General features: G+C 34.4%; 7 protein-coding genes across 11 annotated transcripts; 5 read left to right on the top strand and 2 right to left on the bottom strand.

The window, feature by feature from the left end:
• Nucleotides 1-221: 221 nt before the first annotated feature.
• LOC128874858 (prefoldin subunit 6) lies at nt 222-1,533 on the top strand. Of its 3 annotated transcripts, none has more exons than XM_054119974.1 (4): nt 222-285; nt 746-815; nt 918-1,113; nt 1,192-1,533. In XM_054119974.1, exons 1-4 carry the CDS (start codon nt 277-279, stop codon nt 1,319-1,321), a joined length of 405 nt encoding a protein of 134 aa, XP_053975949.1. In that variant the 5' UTR covers nt 222-276; the 3' UTR covers nt 1,322-1,533. The 3 variants fall into 3 exon arrangements, with proteins under 3 accessions (XP_053975949.1, XP_053975951.1, XP_053975950.1); XM_054119976.1 differs by lacking the exon at nt 222-285 and adding an exon at nt 292-501; XM_054119975.1 differs by lacking the exon at nt 222-285 and adding an exon at nt 292-480.
• Nucleotides 1,534-1,670: 137 nt separating this feature from the next.
• Nucleotides 1,671-2,943, top strand: LOC128874857 (COMM domain-containing protein 2). The gene is made up of 5 exons (XM_054119973.1): nt 1,671-1,977; nt 2,055-2,132; nt 2,198-2,280; nt 2,355-2,528; nt 2,598-2,943. The coding sequence occupies exons 1-5, from the start codon at nt 1,911-1,913 to the stop codon at nt 2,802-2,804; spliced, it is 609 nt and encodes a 202-aa protein (XP_053975948.1). The 5' UTR covers nt 1,671-1,910; the 3' UTR covers nt 2,805-2,943.
• Nucleotides 2,944-3,081: 138 nt separating this feature from the next.
• LOC128874850 (rhodopsin-like) lies at nt 3,082-5,565 on the top strand. Of its 2 annotated transcripts, XM_054119967.1 has the most exons (10): nt 3,082-3,244; nt 3,323-3,515; nt 3,592-3,680; nt 3,762-3,830; nt 3,901-4,007; nt 4,105-4,211; nt 4,300-4,447; nt 4,520-4,633; nt 4,700-4,866; nt 4,942-5,565. In XM_054119967.1, exons 2-10 carry the CDS (start codon nt 3,325-3,327, stop codon nt 5,045-5,047), a joined length of 1,098 nt encoding a protein of 365 aa, XP_053975942.1. In that variant the 5' UTR covers nt 3,082-3,244; nt 3,323-3,324; the 3' UTR covers nt 5,048-5,565. The 2 variants fall into 2 exon arrangements, with proteins under 2 accessions (XP_053975942.1, XP_053975941.1); XM_054119966.1 differs by having other exon boundaries at nt 3,592-3,830.
• Nucleotides 5,092-7,439, bottom strand: LOC128874853 (rhodopsin, long-wavelength-like). Its single transcript, XM_054119969.1, has 6 exons — nt 7,278-7,439; nt 6,737-7,074; nt 6,410-6,657; nt 6,077-6,335; nt 5,830-5,996; nt 5,092-5,758 (listed from the first exon to the last, which is right to left on the bottom strand). The coding sequence occupies exons 2-6, from the start codon at nt 7,064-7,066 to the stop codon at nt 5,623-5,625; spliced, it is 1,140 nt and encodes a 379-aa protein (XP_053975944.1). The 5' UTR covers nt 7,067-7,074; nt 7,278-7,439; the 3' UTR covers nt 5,092-5,622.
• A 193-nt stretch (nt 7,440-7,632) lies between these two features.
• On the top strand, nt 7,633-9,290 carry LOC128874856 (DNA replication complex GINS protein SLD5). The gene has a single exon (XM_054119972.1). It carries the CDS (start codon nt 8,634-8,636, stop codon nt 9,288-9,290), a length of 657 nt encoding a protein of 218 aa, XP_053975947.1. The 5' UTR covers nt 7,633-8,633.
• Nucleotides 9,291-9,892: 602 nt separating this feature from the next.
• On the bottom strand, nt 9,893-15,491 carry LOC128874839 (ATP-binding cassette sub-family C member 4-like). The gene is made up of 18 exons (XM_054119940.1): nt 15,254-15,491; nt 15,074-15,184; nt 14,843-14,977; nt 14,558-14,762; nt 14,262-14,487; nt 14,028-14,184; nt 13,702-13,951; nt 13,438-13,629; nt 13,077-13,363; nt 12,812-12,995; nt 12,406-12,746; nt 12,132-12,333; nt 11,841-12,060; nt 11,526-11,756; nt 11,215-11,445; nt 10,837-11,138; nt 10,119-10,763; nt 9,893-10,033 (listed from the first exon to the last, which is right to left on the bottom strand). Exons 1-18 carry the CDS (start codon nt 15,325-15,327, stop codon nt 9,953-9,955), a joined length of 4,074 nt encoding a protein of 1,357 aa, XP_053975915.1. The 5' UTR covers nt 15,328-15,491; the 3' UTR covers nt 9,893-9,952.
• A 409-nt stretch (nt 15,492-15,900) lies between these two features.
• LOC128874848 (tubulin alpha chain-like) lies at nt 15,901-20,714 on the top strand. Of its 2 annotated transcripts, none has more exons than XM_054119961.1 (5): nt 15,901-16,497; nt 16,879-17,098; nt 17,807-18,108; nt 19,072-19,653; nt 20,303-20,714. In XM_054119961.1, exons 2-5 carry the CDS (start codon nt 16,894-16,896, stop codon nt 20,540-20,542), a joined length of 1,329 nt encoding a protein of 442 aa, XP_053975936.1. In that variant the 5' UTR covers nt 15,901-16,497; nt 16,879-16,893; the 3' UTR covers nt 20,543-20,714. The 2 variants fall into 2 exon arrangements, with proteins under 2 accessions (XP_053975936.1, XP_053975935.1); XM_054119960.1 differs by lacking the exon at nt 15,901-16,497 and adding an exon at nt 16,714-16,731.
• The last annotated feature ends 51 nt before the right edge of the window (nt 20,715-20,765 follow it).

Raw genomic sequence — 20,765 nt, forward strand, 5'->3', positions numbered from 1 at the left:
AATATTTGTTATATTCTTCTATAATTAAAGCTTCAAATATACAAATTTTAAGTCGATTCTTTCAGAGATCTCTACGTGACTGTACAATACTTATATATTTCTATTTTTAATCTTTGCCATCTTGTATTTTATAAATGTATTTTTATTTTTCACGCAATATCACGCAAAATCTATATTGTTTTAATTAAAATCAATTTGTAATTTAATTGTGATATTAAATATTAATCCTTTATTATAAATACACAGTTGTTTTTCGTTCTTAATTTGTATTTCTCTATGACTCAGGTATATATATTTTTAAATGCGTAATATCTATAGCGGTAACGCGATAAATTAGGTAAAGTTTGAAACTTTGAAAGACTAATTCGATTAGAAAGGATATTCATATGTAACATTTACCAATCCTTTACGGTTCAATAAAATATATTTGCTACACGGTTCGTGAAAAAGGTTGTTGCGAGACATTCTTCTTTTGACATGGTATGATAATATTCAAATAAGGTGATGGGATCTACAATTATTATACTGTACATACTTTCATTAAAAAAATTATACTTACTCATCATATAATTGCAATTCATTTAAATCGATTTTCTAAATGTAATCGAGTAGTCTATATATTTAAAATGATATCATAACCTCTTAATCACATGATCTTTATTTAAATTTTACTTGTAAACTACATTTTACTATTCACTTATTAGTTATCAATATTTTATTATTCAACAATTCTTTTTTATTTTAGACAAACATGACGGAAGAAATTCAAAAAAATTTAAAAACAGAAATAGACAAATATAAACAGGTTCAAAAAGGTATTTTACTCATTTCTTGTGTACAAACAATATTCTTTAGAATATATTATTAAATTGGAATTAATTGAATGTCCTGTTACATGTAGATTCTGTTTGTATCAGATTACCACAAAGCATTGAGTCAAAGACAACAGCTGGATGGGCAATTGAATGAAAATATTGCGGTTAAGAAAGAATTGGATCTTTTGAAATCTCAAGATGATGTTTTCAAACTAATTGGACCAGTTCTAATAAAACAGGACTTGGAAGATGCAAAGCAGAATGTTGCTAAACGGATGGAATACATCCAGTCTGAATTGTAAGTTAATTTATGTACATATAGATAATATATACATAAGCAGTTCTAAAGATATAAGTAATTTTTTCATCCATTTAGGAAACGGGTGGAGGAAATGATAACTACATTAGATAAGAAGCAAGATACGCATCGGGAAACATTAGAGAAGTATCAACAAATGTTTGAACAGGCTCAGGTGAAAGCAATGCTTTCTCAACCAAAGGCATAATTTTGCATTTGAAATCTAAAGGAATTGCAACATTATATCAATGTCATTCTATCCTTGATCAAGAAAGAAGAAAACGAGGAACAAAGATTACCTAATTGCAAAATAAATTGAAAGTTTGTTACTCTTAGAATACACCTGCATTTGTATGTATCTTATAGGTTCAAAGGCTTATTGCCTTTAAAAAGTTAATAAATTCAGTCACAACATTGAAATTTGTTTTTTTTTTATTATCACCAACAACAATTGAATACTGATAATTTGTATCATTCTGGATGTTAATTTTAACTATGTAACAATTGATAATCACCTAACCTAACTTTACTTGAAGCATAGCAAATGTACATTGTATGGGCAGTAAATATTTGGAATAAACTAAATATTTTGGGTCTAAAATTATTTTACGTCATAATCTGTTCAAAGAATTGATTACTTCATCAATCAACAGATAGAGTTTCATGTTTACGTGACAATAAATATGGCGGTTCATTTACTGTCTCTCAGTCACGGAATCGAGAAACATTTTATTTCACATTGAAAAATACGAAACAATTAACTATTGCGTAAATATATTTTTAATAAAATAATAATAATGTTGTTAACATTAAAACCAGATCATAAGAAACATGTACTGCTTCTTGCGGAACACGAACCGCAAGGTACGTCAATTATTCTTGTTCTCATTAATTGTGCTCGGTTTTAATTTACGATTAATTTACTGACACTCTTTTCTTAGTTTTACAAGATTTCTGTAAATTGGCCCTAGATTATTTGCAGAAGGGACCAAACGTTAAATTGTATAATGCAGCTGCTCGTAAGTAAGATTTCTCTTCCAACACTTAGGGAAATACTGTTTATACATTTTTTATTTTTTTTCAGAAAAATTAGAGGTTGAAGTAAACGTAATTAAAAACTCAGTTGAAGGACTTGTCAATTTATTACTGGAGAGTTGTAGATACAAGGCAATACTAGTTTTATTAATTTGAATATATATAGTTATTAATAAATAAAATAAATATACTGTTATGCTTTGCAGTTAAATTCCGAGGACTTTAGGGATTCAGTAATAGCTTTAGGGTTTTCTGAAGATCAAGAAGCAATATTAAGCAAATTATATAATACTAAAAAAGATGAAATATTAAACACACTTACAGATATTGGATTTAAATTGCCAGAGTATCATGATATGGAATGGAGATATGAAGTTCAGGTATTGTATATGTTATATTTTTATATTGATTAAATTTAAGCGTTTTATGCAATATATATATCTTTATAGCTTGCATCAAGATCGCTATTAAAACAAGTTGCTCCTCTCATTACTTTGGATTTATCCATAAAAAATACAGACAAGGGTGAGAATGTGGAGCACGTATTACTTCAAACTGACCCTGTTAATTTGCTACACATTGTACAGCAATTAGAAGAGGCCCTTCAAGAGGGTCACAGTCAACACATTCGTAGACTTTCAAGAGTGATAAAATGATATTTATAACAATATCAATGTTTTATATAACACAATTTACATAACAGATTATAAAATACTGTATAATAATACATTGTACATTATTTAAATTTATATCAATTATGTCAATTTCACTCATAAATGCATACGTAATGTTTCACTCTGATTAGATTACTCTAAATACCAATTGACAGTGCTTTTTATACATCATTCTGTACTAACACTTATAAAAGTGATACAAATGCATTTAATAGTACTATAAATGGATTCATTTGAATATTTTATTGGATGACTTTATTGGATCTCACCATATAGAATGCATATAAAAGAAGAATGGAGCATTTGTAGGTGCAGTTGTTGAATATGAACAGTTGAGTGTGAATAAGGAATGTGCTTCTTAGAGTGATATTAATGAGATGTAAAATATACCTTTCTTTGTAGACATTTTTATCAGTTTAGAAGTATGTAATTCAAACTAAATAGTAAAATAACTTTTTTACTGGTTTCATTTTTAAACATTCATGTTATATATTTTCAAGGAATGGAGATAATCACCTCTGCTAATACCTGCAATGTGTCTGCCTCCTCATTTATTGGAGCTATTCCTTTACTAAACTCTACCTCCACAACTACCACAGGTCCACAGTTTGCAAGGCAGTCAATGCTTTTCAATAATAAAACAGTAGTTAGTACAGTACCAGAAGAAATGTTACACTTAATCGATTCATATTGGTAATCATCCAATAAGATATCAATGTACTTTATTTTATTTGAGTTTATGATATTTTAACTTCTCTTTAAAATATAGGTACCAATTTCCTCCATTACATCCACTATGGCATAAAATTTTAGGTCTTGTTATGATCATACTAGGAATTATAGGATGGTGTGGAAATGGTGTAGTGGTTTATGTATTTTTATTGACACCATCGCTGAGAACGCCGAGTAATCTACTTGTAGTAAACCTTGCTTTTTCAGATTTTATAATGATGGGCTTTCAGTGTCCACCCATGGTAATTTGTTGTTTCTATGAAACATGGGTTCTTGGTAAGAAGAAGCGATTTATAAATGTAATATATGTCATTTTTTTTTTTTTTAAATAATAACTTTTATTTAGGAACTTTAATGTGCGACATTTATGCAATGGTCGGTTCGCTTTGTGGATGTGCATCTATATGGACAATGACAGCTATTGCTTTAGATAGATATAACGTTATAGTGAAGGTACACTTACGCACACACACGTGCGCGCGTGCGCGTACATACTCACACACAACAATCGCAAATAAAACTAATGTTCTACAGAATGAATTATTCTTAGGGAATGTCTGCGACGCCATTTACTTTAAAAAGAGCAATACTTGAAGTCGTAATTATATGGTCATTTGGCTTATTATGGACAATTCTACCTATGGTAGGATGGAACAGGTAATAATTGTATCGAGGAAGTTACTTTTCCGCGTGCATCTGATAACAGACACTCTTAATTGTTAACATATAATAACATGTCAAATAGATATGTTCCAGAGGGTAATATGACAGCATGTGGCACAGATTATCTTTCAGCAGATTGGACCTCCAAATCATACATATTAATCTACTCTGTTTTCGTTTATTATACACCTCTGTTCACTATTATTTACAGTTATTACTTCATTGTTTCGGTAAATACGTCAAAGTTACGTTATTTGCTTATATTTGAATGTGTTCATGTATCATTTGTTTTTCTTGAACAGACCGTTGCAGCACACGAGAGGGGGATGAGAGAACAAGCAAAAAAAATGAATGTTGCATCTTTAAGATCTGGAGAAAATCAAGGAGGCCCCAGTGCTGAAGCAAAACTAGCAAAGGCATGTTCCGTAATTAATTAATTTAACATGGAATTCAACTTTGGTTTTAAATTAAATTTATTTTAGGTTGCATTAACGACGATTTCGCTGTGGTTTATGGCTTGGACACCGTATCTTGTAATCAATTACATCGGAATATTCAATCGTTCCCTACTGAGTCCACTGTTCACTATATGGGGATCACTTTTCGCAAAAGCGAATGCAATATATAATCCACTCGTTTATGCGGTTAGGTAAGCATTACACGCGTACAGTATACCATGGTAAAATTATTGATAATAATATTAATATAAATGTACTTTGCAAAGTCATCAAAAATATAAAGCCGCGTTGAAGGAGAAGCTACCATTTTTAGCGTGCTTCGATACCGAGGAGGCCGCTGGAGGAGAAAAGCCTGAGGGTGGTGGCTCTTAGAATATCAGGAATTCAAATTGTTGTTAAGTGTTAAACGAATACAATTATCTTGTTGCTTGCAGTGTTTATTCGTATTTATAAAATTAAGATACAGACACGACACTCTCATCATATCTTACAATAATATGATACATGTTTACCTAGTTAGTAAACATAGAGCTGATGCCTGCTATACCAAAGTGACCATGTATATTGCTGGGCAATAAAATGTAGAAAATTCAAATCTTTTCCTATGATTTGATGTTAAAATAATTCCCATTGTGGTGTAAATGAGAATCATACGTTCATCGATCATAGGCGATTAAAAGATTATACATTTAATACCGCGCGTTAGAGCAATTCCGTATATTGGAGACATACTCTGATCGAAATGAATATGCTTTTCAGGTGATGGTTTTTTCCCTCGGGTAGAATTTTGAATTGAACGTATCTCTCAACACGATAACCGATATTAATATTTACAAATCGTGTCTGTAATTAAACGTCGTATTGTCCTTTCCTTATCCTAGCCGAGCGTATTTTTATTTATACTGTTCATTGTTCTTTGATCGATCGATCGAAAGTGCGTTGCTGTTTTACGCGTTGGACTTTTCGCTGTCCGCAACGGTGGTGGTACCAGAAACAGTGGAGGTTGCGTCCGTGTGTGCTGGTTCGGACGCGCATGCCAACGATGGGAACTTCTGGAAGAGTGCTGCTCGGTATTTTGGATGGCTGAAGCATAAAAAGAAAATATTAATAAATGCAAAATTTTCAGTCAGGCGGTTTTGATTGCTATCGGGTACCTAATTCCATAAACAATTGGATTGTAGACAGCGTTGGCTTTGGCAAATACAGCGCCCCAGATACTGAAGAGAGGAGTGATGTTCATGAGGTTAAACATGCCGGAGACGTTGATGACTAGATACGGAGTCCATGCCATGAACCATAAGGAGATCGTCATAAGAGCAACCTGGAATCATTAAAATGTCTTGTTATATATGAACGAAATTTACGCTATTCGAATATACACATATATATATATATATATACCTTTGCCAGTTTGCACTCGGCACTGGTACTTTGATTTTCGGATGATCGCAGAGAGGCAACGTTCATCTTTTTCGCTTGTTCGCGCATATTTTTCTCGTGAGCGGCAACCGCCTTGATGATAAACCAATAGCTGTAACAGATGAGGAACAGCGGAGCGAAGTATACCCATATGCTATACATGATGAGGTAAGAGATAGACGAAAAGTCCTGACTGAAATAGTCGGTGCCGCACGCAGTCATGTTACCCTCGGGTACATATCTAACAAACAATATGTTTACCATTAGCAGGGATAAGTAAATTCACGATTGATTCACTGGATAATTGGAAATTACCGATTCCAGCCCAACATAGGCGCAACAGTCCAAATCAAAGAGAAGGCCCATACACCGAATATACGAAGAATAGCTCCGGTAATGGTCAGTGGCTTCCCAGATAAACCTTTCACGATTACGTTGTATCTGTCGAATGAAATCATTGTCATCGTCCATATGGAGCTACATCCGAACAAGGAGCCCAACATCGCGTAGACTTCGCAGAAGACTGGTCCGAGTACCCATGTCTCGTGATAGCAATTGATTACCTATTGATTCAAATTATATTCAGTACGATGTATCATACGTCCGATTACTGAAAAAAATAATGCTAGTGGTTGCACGCACCATAGGCGGAGACATGCAGAACATCATGCCGAAGTCACTAATGGCGAGATTAATGACAAATAAATTGCTCGGTGTACGAAGACTCTTTGTCGATAGGAATATGTAGATGACCATACCATTCCCGGAAACGGAAATGAAACCAAGTACACCTATCACAAGGCCAAGCAACGAATGCCATAAAGGATTTAGCGGTGGGTACTGGTACCAATGGGCATCGATCAGGTGTAGCATGTCAGGAGGAACCTTGTCCACTACCGTTTGATTGGCGAGCTTGGAACCTTGGGCTCCCCATGAGTAGGCTTCATAGCTAGGTCCCGAAATGAGAGTCATTCTTAAATCTGTGAACAGTGAAGTGACTATCATTGCCTTGCTTTTTCAAGCAACTTTTATTATTTTTTTTCTTTTTCTTTTTTGTTGTCAAAAGATGTTAACTTTGCACTCCCAAAACAAGTTAAAGATTTCCCGACGTACCACTAACACACTATTTTTTAATGAAACACTTGAAACGAATAAATCACCGATCACTCATCCTCTGGCTCACCTTCAGGCTATTTGGAGAAAATCGTGTTAAAACGAACTAGTCCAAGTACACGTCTCAGATTGTTGATTTTCGATTGGCCGATGCCACGATGATAGGTCGTTGAAATTTAACAGGAGGATGTTTAGGAAGGTTTGCTCTTGTTGGGTCCACTGTTGGATGCGGCTCGGTCAACTTCGTTCGGCTTCCGTTTAAATATGCACCGACGTCTTGGCTCGACCCTGCCATATGTACCCTTGCGTCTAGTTTTCTATATGTCGACGCGATCTAAGTCGACAAACAGTCTTAAGACGGTCTTTATTAAGTTAACGAGGATTTAAGAATACCTTGGTGTATCTTCAATGCCGCACACAGAAACCTTACGAGGCTCAAATAGGAATAGAACACAAGGGATTACCCTATCCTTTGATTCTCCCTACATCTTACTATACTCTTTCATACTCGGCTAGACAGAACGACCTTATCGTTCTTCGGCTTAGCCGTTCGAATACGTTCTGAGAAACTTAAACGTACCGTATTCGAATTTCTTCCTTCCTATATTCGACAACTCAAGAAAAAGACGCATCGAAACAAGAGTGTGATATGTTCGTGGTTTTGGTGTCTCTATAGATTTGGTTCAAGTTTAAACTGTAATATGGTTTCATGCTATAAGGAGCTTATTATAATAATGTGTATACGTTTTTGTCAACACACTAGCGTATGATTTTCTTAAAATAATTAACCCTTTATCGCATAATGTGCTCCAGTCGGGAACATGATAGAAACAATACCTGAGAAATTCTTTTAAAAGAGACATCTAATAACTCTACAGATACGGTTACATGTTATTTAGCTCGATCTAATTACTAAATAAAATAAAATTATATTCCTCCATAGGTTTACGTCGTGCTTTCCTAATACCATTAAAATAGCATTTAATTTTATACGAAAACCCAATTTAATCTATAATTTAATATTAATGTGCTTTTTACGCTTTGAATTCATAAGAAGCAATGTAATCAATGTGGACATTTAAGACATCAGGCTGATAAAAAATGTGTGGTCCAATTCATACAACGTAATGGGGATGATTGGAGTAGGTAAAGAAACTTTATTCGAACTCATGTTTGAAGATGCTTTGTTATTATTCAGATTTAAATGTCCTGGCAGTCAAATTTAAATAGCCACAGTTGACATAGATAGCGAGAAACATGAACTTCGGGTCACGTGACAGCCGGTGACATGCCGTAAAATTTAAAGTGACAACACAACCACTATCTGCAAACAACTGAGTGGTTTAGTACGTTGAAGTGTACTTAGCGTTTCTTCAAATAGGATAATACTTCGCCAAATAAAGTGCTCTAAACGAAATTGTGGGATATGGAAGATGATTCGGAAGCGCACATACTGGATGAGAGTGAAGACCGCGAAGAAAGGGAATTAACCGCTCAAAGTGCTTTATTAGCGATAGAAGAAGCTTGGTTAAATGAAAAATTCGCACCCGAGATTCTGCCCCATCAGTCCGATCTGGTCGACTGCATGCTGCAACAAATTACACACATGGAGGAAAACATAAAGAGGTTAGAGAAAGGGGATTTGAGGTTAATGATTCATAGAATGGAGTTGGACAGGATCAAGTTCGTGATATCCAGTTACCTCAGGGCTCGATTGGAAAAAATCGAGAAATATACTATTCATATACTTTCGCAGGAGGCCAACAGATCTCCAGAAGAATGTTATTTAACAACTCCAGAACTTCAATTTGCTAAAGAGTTCCTTGCCAGTATAGAGACACTCTTTAGAACGGTTGCTTTGCAACACATGCCTGGCAGTTTTCATGCATTCGAAGTAAATAAAATGATTGTAAAGCCCAACATGCAGGCATATGTATTTTTAAGAGCTAACGAGAGAGTCAATGGAATTATATTGCCTGGGTCGCTGGATGAAGAAATTGATTTTGAATCAGGCTCGCAGCACATTATACAATATAGCGCTGTGGCGCATTTAGTTAAAAGCGGTGCTGTTCAATTAATTTAATAAAAGATTCGTTAGCAGACAATGTATTAATTTTTACGAATAGTACTGTATAAGACAAGATAATTCGTTTGAATGAATTTTTATAATCTAATTAATCACACAGACTTGTACCAGTGTGTTAAAGAAAAAAGTTCCAGATACCTGTATACATAGTTTATTAACAATTTTCAGGACAATCATAGTCTAGATTGTTGTAAATGTATATAGTACATGAAAATCTGTTATAATACTGTACAATATTACTGATAAAAATGCGTGTTTAGAAATGTTTGTAAAACCAAAATATATAAAATATGTTTTATAATGCAAAATGTTTAAGGATGATCAAAATGTGGATATATAAAATATAGTAATAATATACCTTATTATTACTCATTTGTCAATACTTTCACTGTTGCTTAAAAGTTATCAATTATTTTCATTATTTTTGTACTTTTATTTTTTATTTTCATTATAATTGTCATATAAGAGTATTTGCCTGAGGTATGGTAGAAATAAGTACTTACACTGACTGTGAAACATTGTAATAGTAGATTAATTTTTAAATTATTTAAACAGGTATATAAATGAAAAAAAGTATAAAATTGTATCATGTACTCAGTGTTAAGTATCCTTATGGCATGAATTAAGTACATTTCTACTGTATACATATTAATGTTCTCTCAACTGTCCTTCAAAATTGTACTGTCATCAACAGTGTTTGGTTCTAATTTTGATTCTGTATATTTAGTACTATTGTAGGCCTAAAAAATTAAATAATAAATTATTAAAACTAGAAGACACTGCTTTAAAAAATAGTAATTATTAATAGAAAAATGTATGGTGTACCTCTTCTGCAATTTCCTTAAGTTGCTCGAACATTAGTTTTCCAGTTTCTTTTACCATGCTAGTAAAATGACCTTCCCTCTGGAGTAGAATATATGGGTGATCAAACTCAACCACTTGTCCATGATCCATAACTAACACTTTGTCACTGTCCATTATTGTGTTTAATCTGTGCGCTATAGTTAATACAGTGCAGTTCTTAAAATTTTGTCTAATAGTTTTTTGTATCAAAGTATCCGTAGTAGGATCTACGTTAGCCGTAGCCTCATCAAGGACAAGAATTTTATTGTTTCTTATAATCGCTCGTGCTAGACAAAGCAATTGTCTTTGACCCACACTGAAATTAGTTCCTCCTTGTTGAACAGTAAAATCTAAAGAAGAAGTGCCCGATTTCAGTTCAACGTCTTCGAGAGCTTCCCAAAGAGTGGCATCGTCGAAGTTGTGGAACGGATCGAGATTATCTCGAAGCGTTGCGGAGAACAATATGGGCTCTTGCGGAATAATAGAAATTTTTTTCCTCAAGTCATGAAGACCTATTTCCTTTGTATCTAAGTTATCTATGTAAATGCTACCTTCGAGTTTAGTCAAACGGAACAAAGCTGATATTAGAGAAGTTTTACCAGCGCCAGTACGACCTACTATCCCTATCTGGAAAAGTAAAATTTTATAATTAATTTTTAGTACATACTCTGTCTATGTATTTAATTAGTAAATGAATTACTTTTTCGCCGGCTTTTATTTGGAAACTTAAATCATTGAGGACAGGAGGCGCCGAATCATCGTAGCGTAAATACAGATGTTCGAAACGAACTTCTCCTTTGGAAGGCCATTGTGCCGATGGTTTCTTATTAGGTTCACTTTCAAATGGACCCTCTCTATCGACTTGTGTAAACTGTAGGATTCGTTCAACACTGGTCATTTGTGCTATCGTTTCTGCAGTTTGTCGCATTCCATGTTGAAGCATTCCGCATAAAATTAATACTTGCGAGATGGCTAAACCCACATTTCCCGCAAATGTATTTCCTGAAAACACAAATATACGTTTCTGAAATACCATGCCGATGACTAGTACTGATAAAATTATCAAATAATGAATTACCATCATCCAGTATAATAAAGCTATACGTGATAAAAGTAACAAATCCAACAGACACAATGTCCAATGCTACTCCGAAAGCAGTACTTGTTGCTATAGTCAAATAATAGGTGCTAGTGTGGAGATCTTGATGAATATCGAATTCTTTACGAAGCATATTTTGCGCAGAAGCCGAACGAATTGTGACCAAACCTAATAATGAAGAGCTAATGTGCGAGAAAACAGGACTTTTTGCTGAAAATTTAAACGATTGTTAATAATGTTACATTAAAGGACAAAATCACGGAGTGTTAAGAAATTACAAAAATGCTTACTGGCTCCTTCAAAACGTTTCATATCTTGTGCAGTTTTAAGATAAATGGTTCGTATATGCCAATACAAGTAACCCATAACAATCATTGGAAATGTCGTCCACCAATTAACAATAAGAACTTGTATTAAAATTCCTACCATTACTGCAAATATTTGGATGGATTCTATCATTGTCTTTGGTAAAATCTCATCCACTGCTCCAACATCTTTTGAAAAACGATTCAGGATACGACCTGCAACCCAATGTTATCAAATTTTACCGAGACCGTTTAAATAGTATGCGAATCGTTAGTATGCAATGTTGATGTGATACTTGCCAGAGGGATGCGTATCAAAAAATAGCATCGGCGCTTTTATTAAAGATGAGAACATTTGATTGTGTAGATTTCTACTAGCATTCATACATATCTTATAAAATATGAGATTTCTAATTGTAGTCATTAGTATACTTCCAAGGATAAAACATCCGTAAATCCATAAGGCAGTGCTGGTATCGAGGTAGTAGTTGTCATGGAGTCCTACGTTAATACTCCACGTCTATGTGGAGTAAAGAATAAAAATAATTGTTGTTTATCAAATGCGAACAAAAAAAATATAAAATTACTAACAATATTATCTGAACTCTGATTTCCAGAGGCTGTTAATAATTCAGGAATTGTATCGTTAAAGTGATCTATGCTTGATGTAAACGTATCATTAATTAGCTCATCTACATTATCTGTAAACACAGGAGGCATTGTATAATTTTGTTTAAATATGTTTATCGTGTGGTTAGTAATATGTTTTACGCGTATCTCTTCTTGTTTTGTCCTGAAGAAAAAAAAAAGTAAATAAGATTGTAATGTAGAAAATAAGCAATAGGTATAAAACACAAACACTAACCAATAAGCAACCCAATAATCGCTACCGCTACTTCCTAGTTGTCCCAAAATTAAAGCGCATATAAAACTGAGGATCATTAGAATTGAGCCTCCAGCTCGAAAATATTTCCAGTAAAGTGATTTTGAGATGCCTCCTTTGCCCATTAGTTCCTCCGTTTCTTGTGGCTCAGATTCTTCATCACTCTTACTATTACTGGAATTAATGGATATATCGAGTATATTATTTTCAATGGTTTCTATATTTTCCGAATCTTCTTTATGATCTTCTAAGGAAAGCAGCTTTAAGAAATCTATGTGTTGATTTTGAAGGTCTGCGAACGAACCATTGTACTCAATTTTGCCCTAGAATAAAAATAATAATAATACCGATGCAAGGACAACTAAATATTTCTAATCATCAGACTTACATTATTTAATACGATAATGTGGTCACAATACTTCAAATGTTGTATTTGATGTGTTACAAGAATTCTTGTTTTATTACTAAGATGATTTTTTATGCATTCGTTAAATAAATGTTTTCCAACATGAGTATCCACTGCTGATAATGGATCATCTAGCAAATAAATATCTGCATTTCTATATATAGCCCTGTTGTAATAATCATCTATGTAAATTTCCAGCTACGCATAGCGATAAGAACAAAGTTGTTTTCTCTGAGTTTCAATTTACCTAGCTAAATTAATTCTTGCTCGTTGACCACCACTGAGTGACGCACCCCTATCTCCGACTAACGTTTTATCTCCGTAATTAAATTGTTGAAAATCTTTTGTAAGAGCACACACTTTAACAACTTCATTATACTTCTTTGAATCATAAGGCTGTCCAAAAAGTATATTATTACGTACTGTGCCCGAAAATAACCATGGTTCTTGGCTGGCATACGATACACTACCGTTTACATGTATATCTCCTTCCGATTGCACTAGTTCTCTCAAAATTAATTGAAGAAAGGAACTCTGAAAATATATATGCAAGATGCAAAAATTTGATTTTACAAATCCAAGTTAAACATAATTCTTTTCAATATTACCTTTCCTGCGCCAACTGTACCGACAACAGCATAAAGTTTCTTAGGTTCAATGTGAATATTAATATCATGTAACGTATTTGCGATAGCATTTTCCGTCCAAGACGCTGTAATACCTTTCATACTAATACTACCATTTCCTTTCACTTGTTTAATGTCATCGAAATTATTGTTTTCTTTCAACAATAGAAAATGCTAAAAACAAAACGTTAATTTTCATGAATAAATTAGTAAATGAAATAATATAATATAATGTAAATGGCTTACCTCGAGCCTCTTAATAGACACACTAGCTTCTGCAATAGCTGATACAGCCATAGGATATAGTATCGCCATAGTAACTTGAAGAATATTAAAGTATTGTGCCATTGAAAATGCTTTATCAGCAGATATATTATTTCCCAAAAGTACATATGCCATAATTGTACAAAATAACGTCGTTCGCTCAGTGAACACAAATGTGGCTAAAGTAAATCCCCTTAAGTATGATGAAATTGTAAGTACATCCACTTCGTAGCTGAAATATTATTATAGATATAAAGGGAGTTATTAACAGCTTTTGTTGTTTATAAATACAATATCGAGGTAAGAACCTTCTAGCAAGGCTAACAAGCTTTTCAAATGGTTTTTCCCAAGTGTACATTTTAATAACTTGAATTCCACTAATAATTTCTGACATTAAACGTACTCTTTCATCTGTTCTAACTGCAATTTTTAATCGTAACTTTGATGTTAATTTTCCTATATATCCTAAAAAAGAAGATAAGATTATTAATATTACTTTTGTTTAATCAAAAAGTACGATATTAATAAACAATAATGTGTACCTTGCAGTGGTATAGTTTGAATACTTATAAGAATAATACCAGCTAAACAAGAAATTCCTACACTTCTCCACATCATATAAGCTATAAGAGCACCTTGAATCGGTAAGATCCAAATATAATGTAACGATATAAACAACTGTTCGAATCTTGCTACATCGTTTGACATTAAGTTTATGATCTGCCCAGGAGTTGCAACCTCTGTACAACATTTAGATAAACGTAAAATCTATAAAAGTAAAGCATTTTGAATTAAAACAATTGCTAAATATATCGATTTATAAAAGATAATACGTCACCTTTCTATACATCACAGAGGAACATGCTATCCTCATTCTCATTCCAATTTCCATTAATCCTAAATTTGAATGATGAGTAATTAAAGCACTAACTAAAGCTATAAGTACAACACATGAAGCATAAATGTATGCTTCTGTAACAGTGGATACTGCTCTAGGATCAAAATGCCAAATAAGAAGGCCTAGGATGTATGGTTGAAAAACTCTATAACAATGTAATAACATTATCCATAATTTAAGATTAAATAATATTTATGTAGTAGTATGGTAACAACAAATATTTACTTTAAAATAACCGATATGAAGAATTGCCATCCTCCATAATAAGAAAATGACCAGGAAAATGTTTTTCTTAAAGCCCTAAAAAATTTTGGCTTCCTACACGATCTGTTAGCTGCTTTAACTTCTTTAAACCAATTCCTAAATACAAAGATAATAAAAACATAATTGATAACATAACTTTTGTTTGAAAAACATGACTAATGTTAAATTCGTGTATATTTTTCTGATATTTACCTTTCAAGTTTATCTCCAAGAGGTTCGCTAACATCCTTTGGCATAACATTGTATACATCCTTAACTTCAAGACCATCATTTTTTCCAAGCCAAAACAGGGGTTTTAACCACCTTAAATGTTAAAATAAATAATAATGTTACACGTGGAAAAGATTCCTACGATTAATATCGAACACTCACCAAAATATCAATTTACTAAACGGATTCGCTGTTAATTTCGGATTAGGATTATCATACTTTTTACTAGCATCCATGACTGATTCTGTTATGTAAACTAATGTTATTCGTACTAGATTAAACCATCCCGCTCAAACAAAATTCGAAATAATTTGTCAGTCTGTTGAAAGCGCCGAGTTCGTGTTAATACGTCGGAATTCTTCGAGTCATCATCGAAGACTTACGAGTTATTACTGGTTACTACCGTACTCAGACTTTCGCGATCCGTTGGCAGAATTTTCGTTACATACATACGTGAACAGATAACAAGAAATCTATCTGAAAATGATTTAATGTGTAGGGGCACATGTGTCAGCACGCGCATGATCGATTCGATACAATTATATAAGCCCCCTGGTATTGCAATTTGTAATACATAACACGATGTTTGTAAAAGATAATATATAATATTACGAAAAACGTCGATCTGATTTCTAGCCGTACCACTGACGCCACATCGACCATCTATTTTTGGACGTAGTACAGTTACATGTATACTTACGTCAGAATTGGTCAGAATCAAGCGTATCGCGAACAATGAAAATGAAAAAATAAATCATTCATCATTTTCTTTTATTTGTTAGGTAATTACGAATGCAAGACACGGTTGAAAAACACTTATGCCGATGTCTAGACTATTTTTAGTACACCTCTGCTTGAAAACGATTATTTGTCCCTCAAAGATTGCAATCTATTGATAAAATTTACGATATAAAGTGATAAGTTACTAAGCAAATTAAATGTAAAAAATCATGCAATTTCAACGAACAGCTGACAGATAAAAATATAAAAGTTTATCAAAGTAACGACGGAATCAAGGAATATGGGGTAGAAATGGACAAAATTTTATTCGAATAATATTAGGCTGTCTGGAAAGTCCATGCCGATTTTTAGTAGGCGATACAGGTCTGAATATATCGGAATGGCTGAAAACAAATAAAATGTGTACATATGTGGTGGAAAGGTGGAAAGGTTATGGAACAAAATGGTACATATATAATTCAATAAATATACATCAAAATTCAAATATGCCTCTGAATTTTTCTTAAAAATAGGCATGAACTTTCCGAACAACCGAATAGAAACATTTTCTTTCGTACGCCCCTTTCGCATGATGGATTCCCTAAGAGACAACGATGATCGTGCGAAATATGCCTCTCAGCCCCTCGTTTAATTCGTGAACGCTGTCCTATATGAAAAAATAGGCGGTAAGTGTTTTCATTTTTTTTTTTCTTCGTTTAACTTCATCACGCGATTCACATAGGTTGTCCAGGCAACAGTAATAAATTATCACAGTACTTTTTTCCTGGCTAGCGGAAGGCCGACATCCAAAATTTTTCGTAATTAATAGGTACCCTTAATTTCTTTTTGGTTCGGCGATCTAAGAAAATTCGAAATAATCTTCATCTCAACGAACGTATCGTTAAAAAATTATCAAAATGGTAAGACCTTTAATATACGAAATTCAATGATTACGATCGTACAACGCCTTCGCGCTTGAAACTGATAACATGTCTTGAATAACATCGAAACAATGTTTCCGCCCTTAAAAGGAACTTTAGTCGTTTGAAAGATGGATTTCATTTCAGCGTGAATGTATTTCAATGCACGTGGGTCAAGCCGGCGTTCAAATGGGCAACGCGTGCTGGGAACTGTATTGTCTCGAGCATGGAATTCAACCAGATGGAACGATGCCTTCCGACAAGGTGTCAGGAACGAACGATTGCTTCAATACATTTTTCAATGAAACTAGTTCAGGCAAAATGGTACCACGAGCTGTTATGGTGGACCTCGAACCTACCGTCGTTGGTTAATATTTCATTCTAGCAACAAAAATTGATAGAGATTTGATGAAACAGTAGAGATCCCTACTTCACGTGTATCGAAATACACGAGTACACTGGTAATTAATGGATCCGTGTTTTAATACACGGGTACCCGGGTATCGAAATACACAAATATCCAGGTACGTACACGTACATCGAAATACACGGGTACGCACATTGACTTGAACAGTTATTTTAACTAATAAATAAAGTTTTACAAATTACACTAAAAAATTTATTCTGTTATACATCTGTATTTATTCTTCTTATGTTTATATTCTTTTTATTTATTTGTTTTATTGCTTATCAATTTTTTCAAAATTAATAAGGATCATTATTTTAGAATAAAAGCTTTTGTTGCATAAAAGCTTGTACATAAGAATAAATGGATACTGTACCCGAATAATTCGATGTATGCGTATCCGTATATTTCGATGCACGTGTACGTACCTGGATATCCGTGTATTTTGATATCCGGGTACCCGTGTATTCAGATATCCGGGTGTCAGCGTATTTCAATACTCGGGTATCCGTGTATTAGAAATATCCGTGTTCGTAATCCCTTAATACACGGTACACGTGTTCCGTGTACCCGTGTATTTTAATATCCGTTCAAAACCGTGATCCCTATTAAAAAACGAAGTATTCCTATGTTTCTCGAGGCGTATATTAAACAAAAATTTACCCATAGACGAAGTGCGAATAGGACTGTACAAACAGCTCTATCATCCCGAGCAACTAATTACCGGAAAAGAGGACGCCGCAAACAATTATGCCCGCGGACACTATTCCATCGGTAGAGAAGTAATCGACTCTGTGATGGACAGAGTACGAAGACTGACCGATCAGTGTACAGGCCTTCAAGGATTTTTTGTCTTCCATTCGTTCGGAGGAGGCACCGGCTCGGGATTCACTTCCTTGCTTATGCAAAAATTATCCGACGATTACGGAAAGAAAAGCAAATTAGAATTTGCCGTCTATCCCGCACCACAAGTACGATCATTTACTTGACACCGTTGTCTAAATAAGAATTTCGCCAATTTATAATTGTCTACGCTGGATTTGTGACTCGTCGATTTTAGCGATCAACGTCACAAATCGTCCATTCTATAAATGATCGTGTTTATCTGTTCCGAGATAACACATATCATAAAATACAATCATTCGAAATCTATCGATAAGCGGTAATTGGATACTTGTATTACTATTAATTTTGGCGAACATCGATAAGTAAATTTATCAAATATTTGATAGGTATAGACATTACTCGGCGAGAAATATTCTGTTGTTGACCATAAGTGGGGACTGACGATCTTCGAGATGATCAAATTATAAAAATGTTGGTTTGCAACGAAGTTCTTTCGAACAAAGGAAAATTATCATATCATATACGAGACATTTAAATTATGCAATTGCCCTATCTTAATACAGTTTACTCAGACGCAGTTAAAAACATATGTTAGACTAATAGAATTATGATAAATGGTTTGTTATCTACGGTAAACTATTTTTTTGCATTATGTTTTGAGATAAGCACCGCATTCAATATTTGTTAAACGATAAGAGTCTCACGTTTCCGTGTTTACTTTCCCTTGAAATCACATTACAAAGTTCTTTTGAGAACCTGTGAGTGGTTTCAAGGTAATCCCAAAATCGATTCGTAAATATGACTTTAATAAACTCTATCCTTTGCGTATCGTAGAAGAAAGACAGATTAGTTCTGGTAAAACCACCGGTAGTATCGAGTCAAATGTTTTAGCCTTCGTAAAGCCAATTTCCTGTATTCCTTGTACATTTCAGGCCAGACCCGAATGCACGATATCGCACAATATTTCCTGCATGTTTCCAGCTTGCTGCCATCATTTCTCCTTAATACAGATCTGATCTTTATTTCTTCTCTCTACAATAATAGAAGTGTCATGATTTAAAATTTTCATAAATAAAAAAATATTGTAGGTATCCACTGCAGTCGTGGAACCATATAACGCAATACTGACAACTCATACCACAATCGGACACTCGGATTGCGCGTTCATGGTCGACAACGAAGCGATTTATGATATCTGTCGGCGAAAACTCGGCATCGAGCGTCCCTCATACGCGAATCTTAATCGCCTTATCAGTCAAGTGGTGTCCTCGATTACCGCCTCATTGAGATTCGACGGCGCTTTAAACGTGGACTTGACCGAATTTCAAACGAACCTGGTACCATACCCTAGAATCCATTTCCCGTTAGCGACCTACGCCCCAGTGGTATCGGCCGATAAGGCTTTCCACGAGGGTATGTCCGTCGCAGAGATAACGTCCGAATGTTTCGAAGCATCTAATCAAATGGTAAAGTGCGATCCGCGGGAAGGGAAATACATGGCCTGTTGCCTGTTGTATCGTGGCGACGTTGTACCCAAAGATGTGAACGCGGCGATTGCCGCGATGAAGGGCAAGAGTTGCATACGTTTCGTCGACTGGTGTCCAACGGGTTTCAAAGTCGGTATCAATTATCAGCCGCCTACCGTTGTTCCCGGTGGGGATCTCGCAAAGGTATCAATTATTGCGTAATTGTCTCCTGTCCTTCCTGATAATAATCAAAGGATAAAATTGTCACATCATCGTTTTATAAAACGACAAGTGACTTTTGAATTCTACATTGTATTGCAAGGTAATTTACGTATTTAATCAGCGGTGACCTTAAGTGTTATCGAATTTCTTGTAATCTATAACGTCACACCCGGATTGCTTCGAATATTATTCTATATCGGATACCGAAAGTCTGAGCCTTCTTAAAATCTTGACCTTGTTGCCTTGACCTTTTGCGGGCGATAGACGCGCATATATGTAGAACTGTTCATCGATATACATAAATTTATTTACGTACAATGTTCAAGATTCGTTAAGAGTTCTAAAGCTCATCAAGGCAGTCAAGAACGACCAAGACTAATTCAACCGATTAAGATCAACTAAGACAAATTGAGACCAATCATAACTGTAGAACCAACAAAGACTTGTCATGGCCTTCTGGTATCAAATAATGTTCGAAGCGATTCAAAACTTTGGAGTTTCGAATTTCTTTCGAGATACAAATTCAAAGGTCCATCGTTAATTGGCCCAATAGAAGAGACAATTTTATTCTTTTTAAATTATTCAGAGTAATCGTGTACACGAGGAAACTAACTAGTAGGAGATCGTTTAGGTACAAAGAGCGGTCTCGATGCTGTCGAACACCACGGCCATCGAAGAAGCATGGGCAAAACTGAATTACAAGTTTGATCTAATGTATCATAAACGGGCGTTTGTTCATTGGTACGTTGGCGAAGGGATGGAGGAAGGTGAGTTTGCGGAAGCACGCGACGATCTCGCCGCCCTCGAGAGGGATTACGAAGAAGTTGCTCTTGAATCGTCGACTACACCCGATGCTTCGCTAGAATATTAAAAATAAGCCCATACCGTTCCCTCAAATGTATCGGCACTTCCAGCTACCCGTAAAAGAGAAAACTAAATCGACATGATCAATTGTACCGTATAAAGGACCTTTTCTTTTTATACCTCGCTTATGTTTTGTAATTTGTTTATTTTTGTAATAAAATTAATTCTCTTTGATGAAATTGTTGATATTTTGTAAATGAAAAAAAGAATATACATTTACGAAATACTGT

This window comes from Hylaeus volcanicus, chromosome 4, assembly GCF_026283585.1.
Source record: "Hylaeus volcanicus isolate JK05 chromosome 4, UHH_iyHylVolc1.0_haploid, whole genome shotgun sequence".
Lineage (NCBI taxonomy): Eukaryota > Metazoa > Arthropoda > Insecta > Hymenoptera > Colletidae > Hylaeus > Hylaeus volcanicus.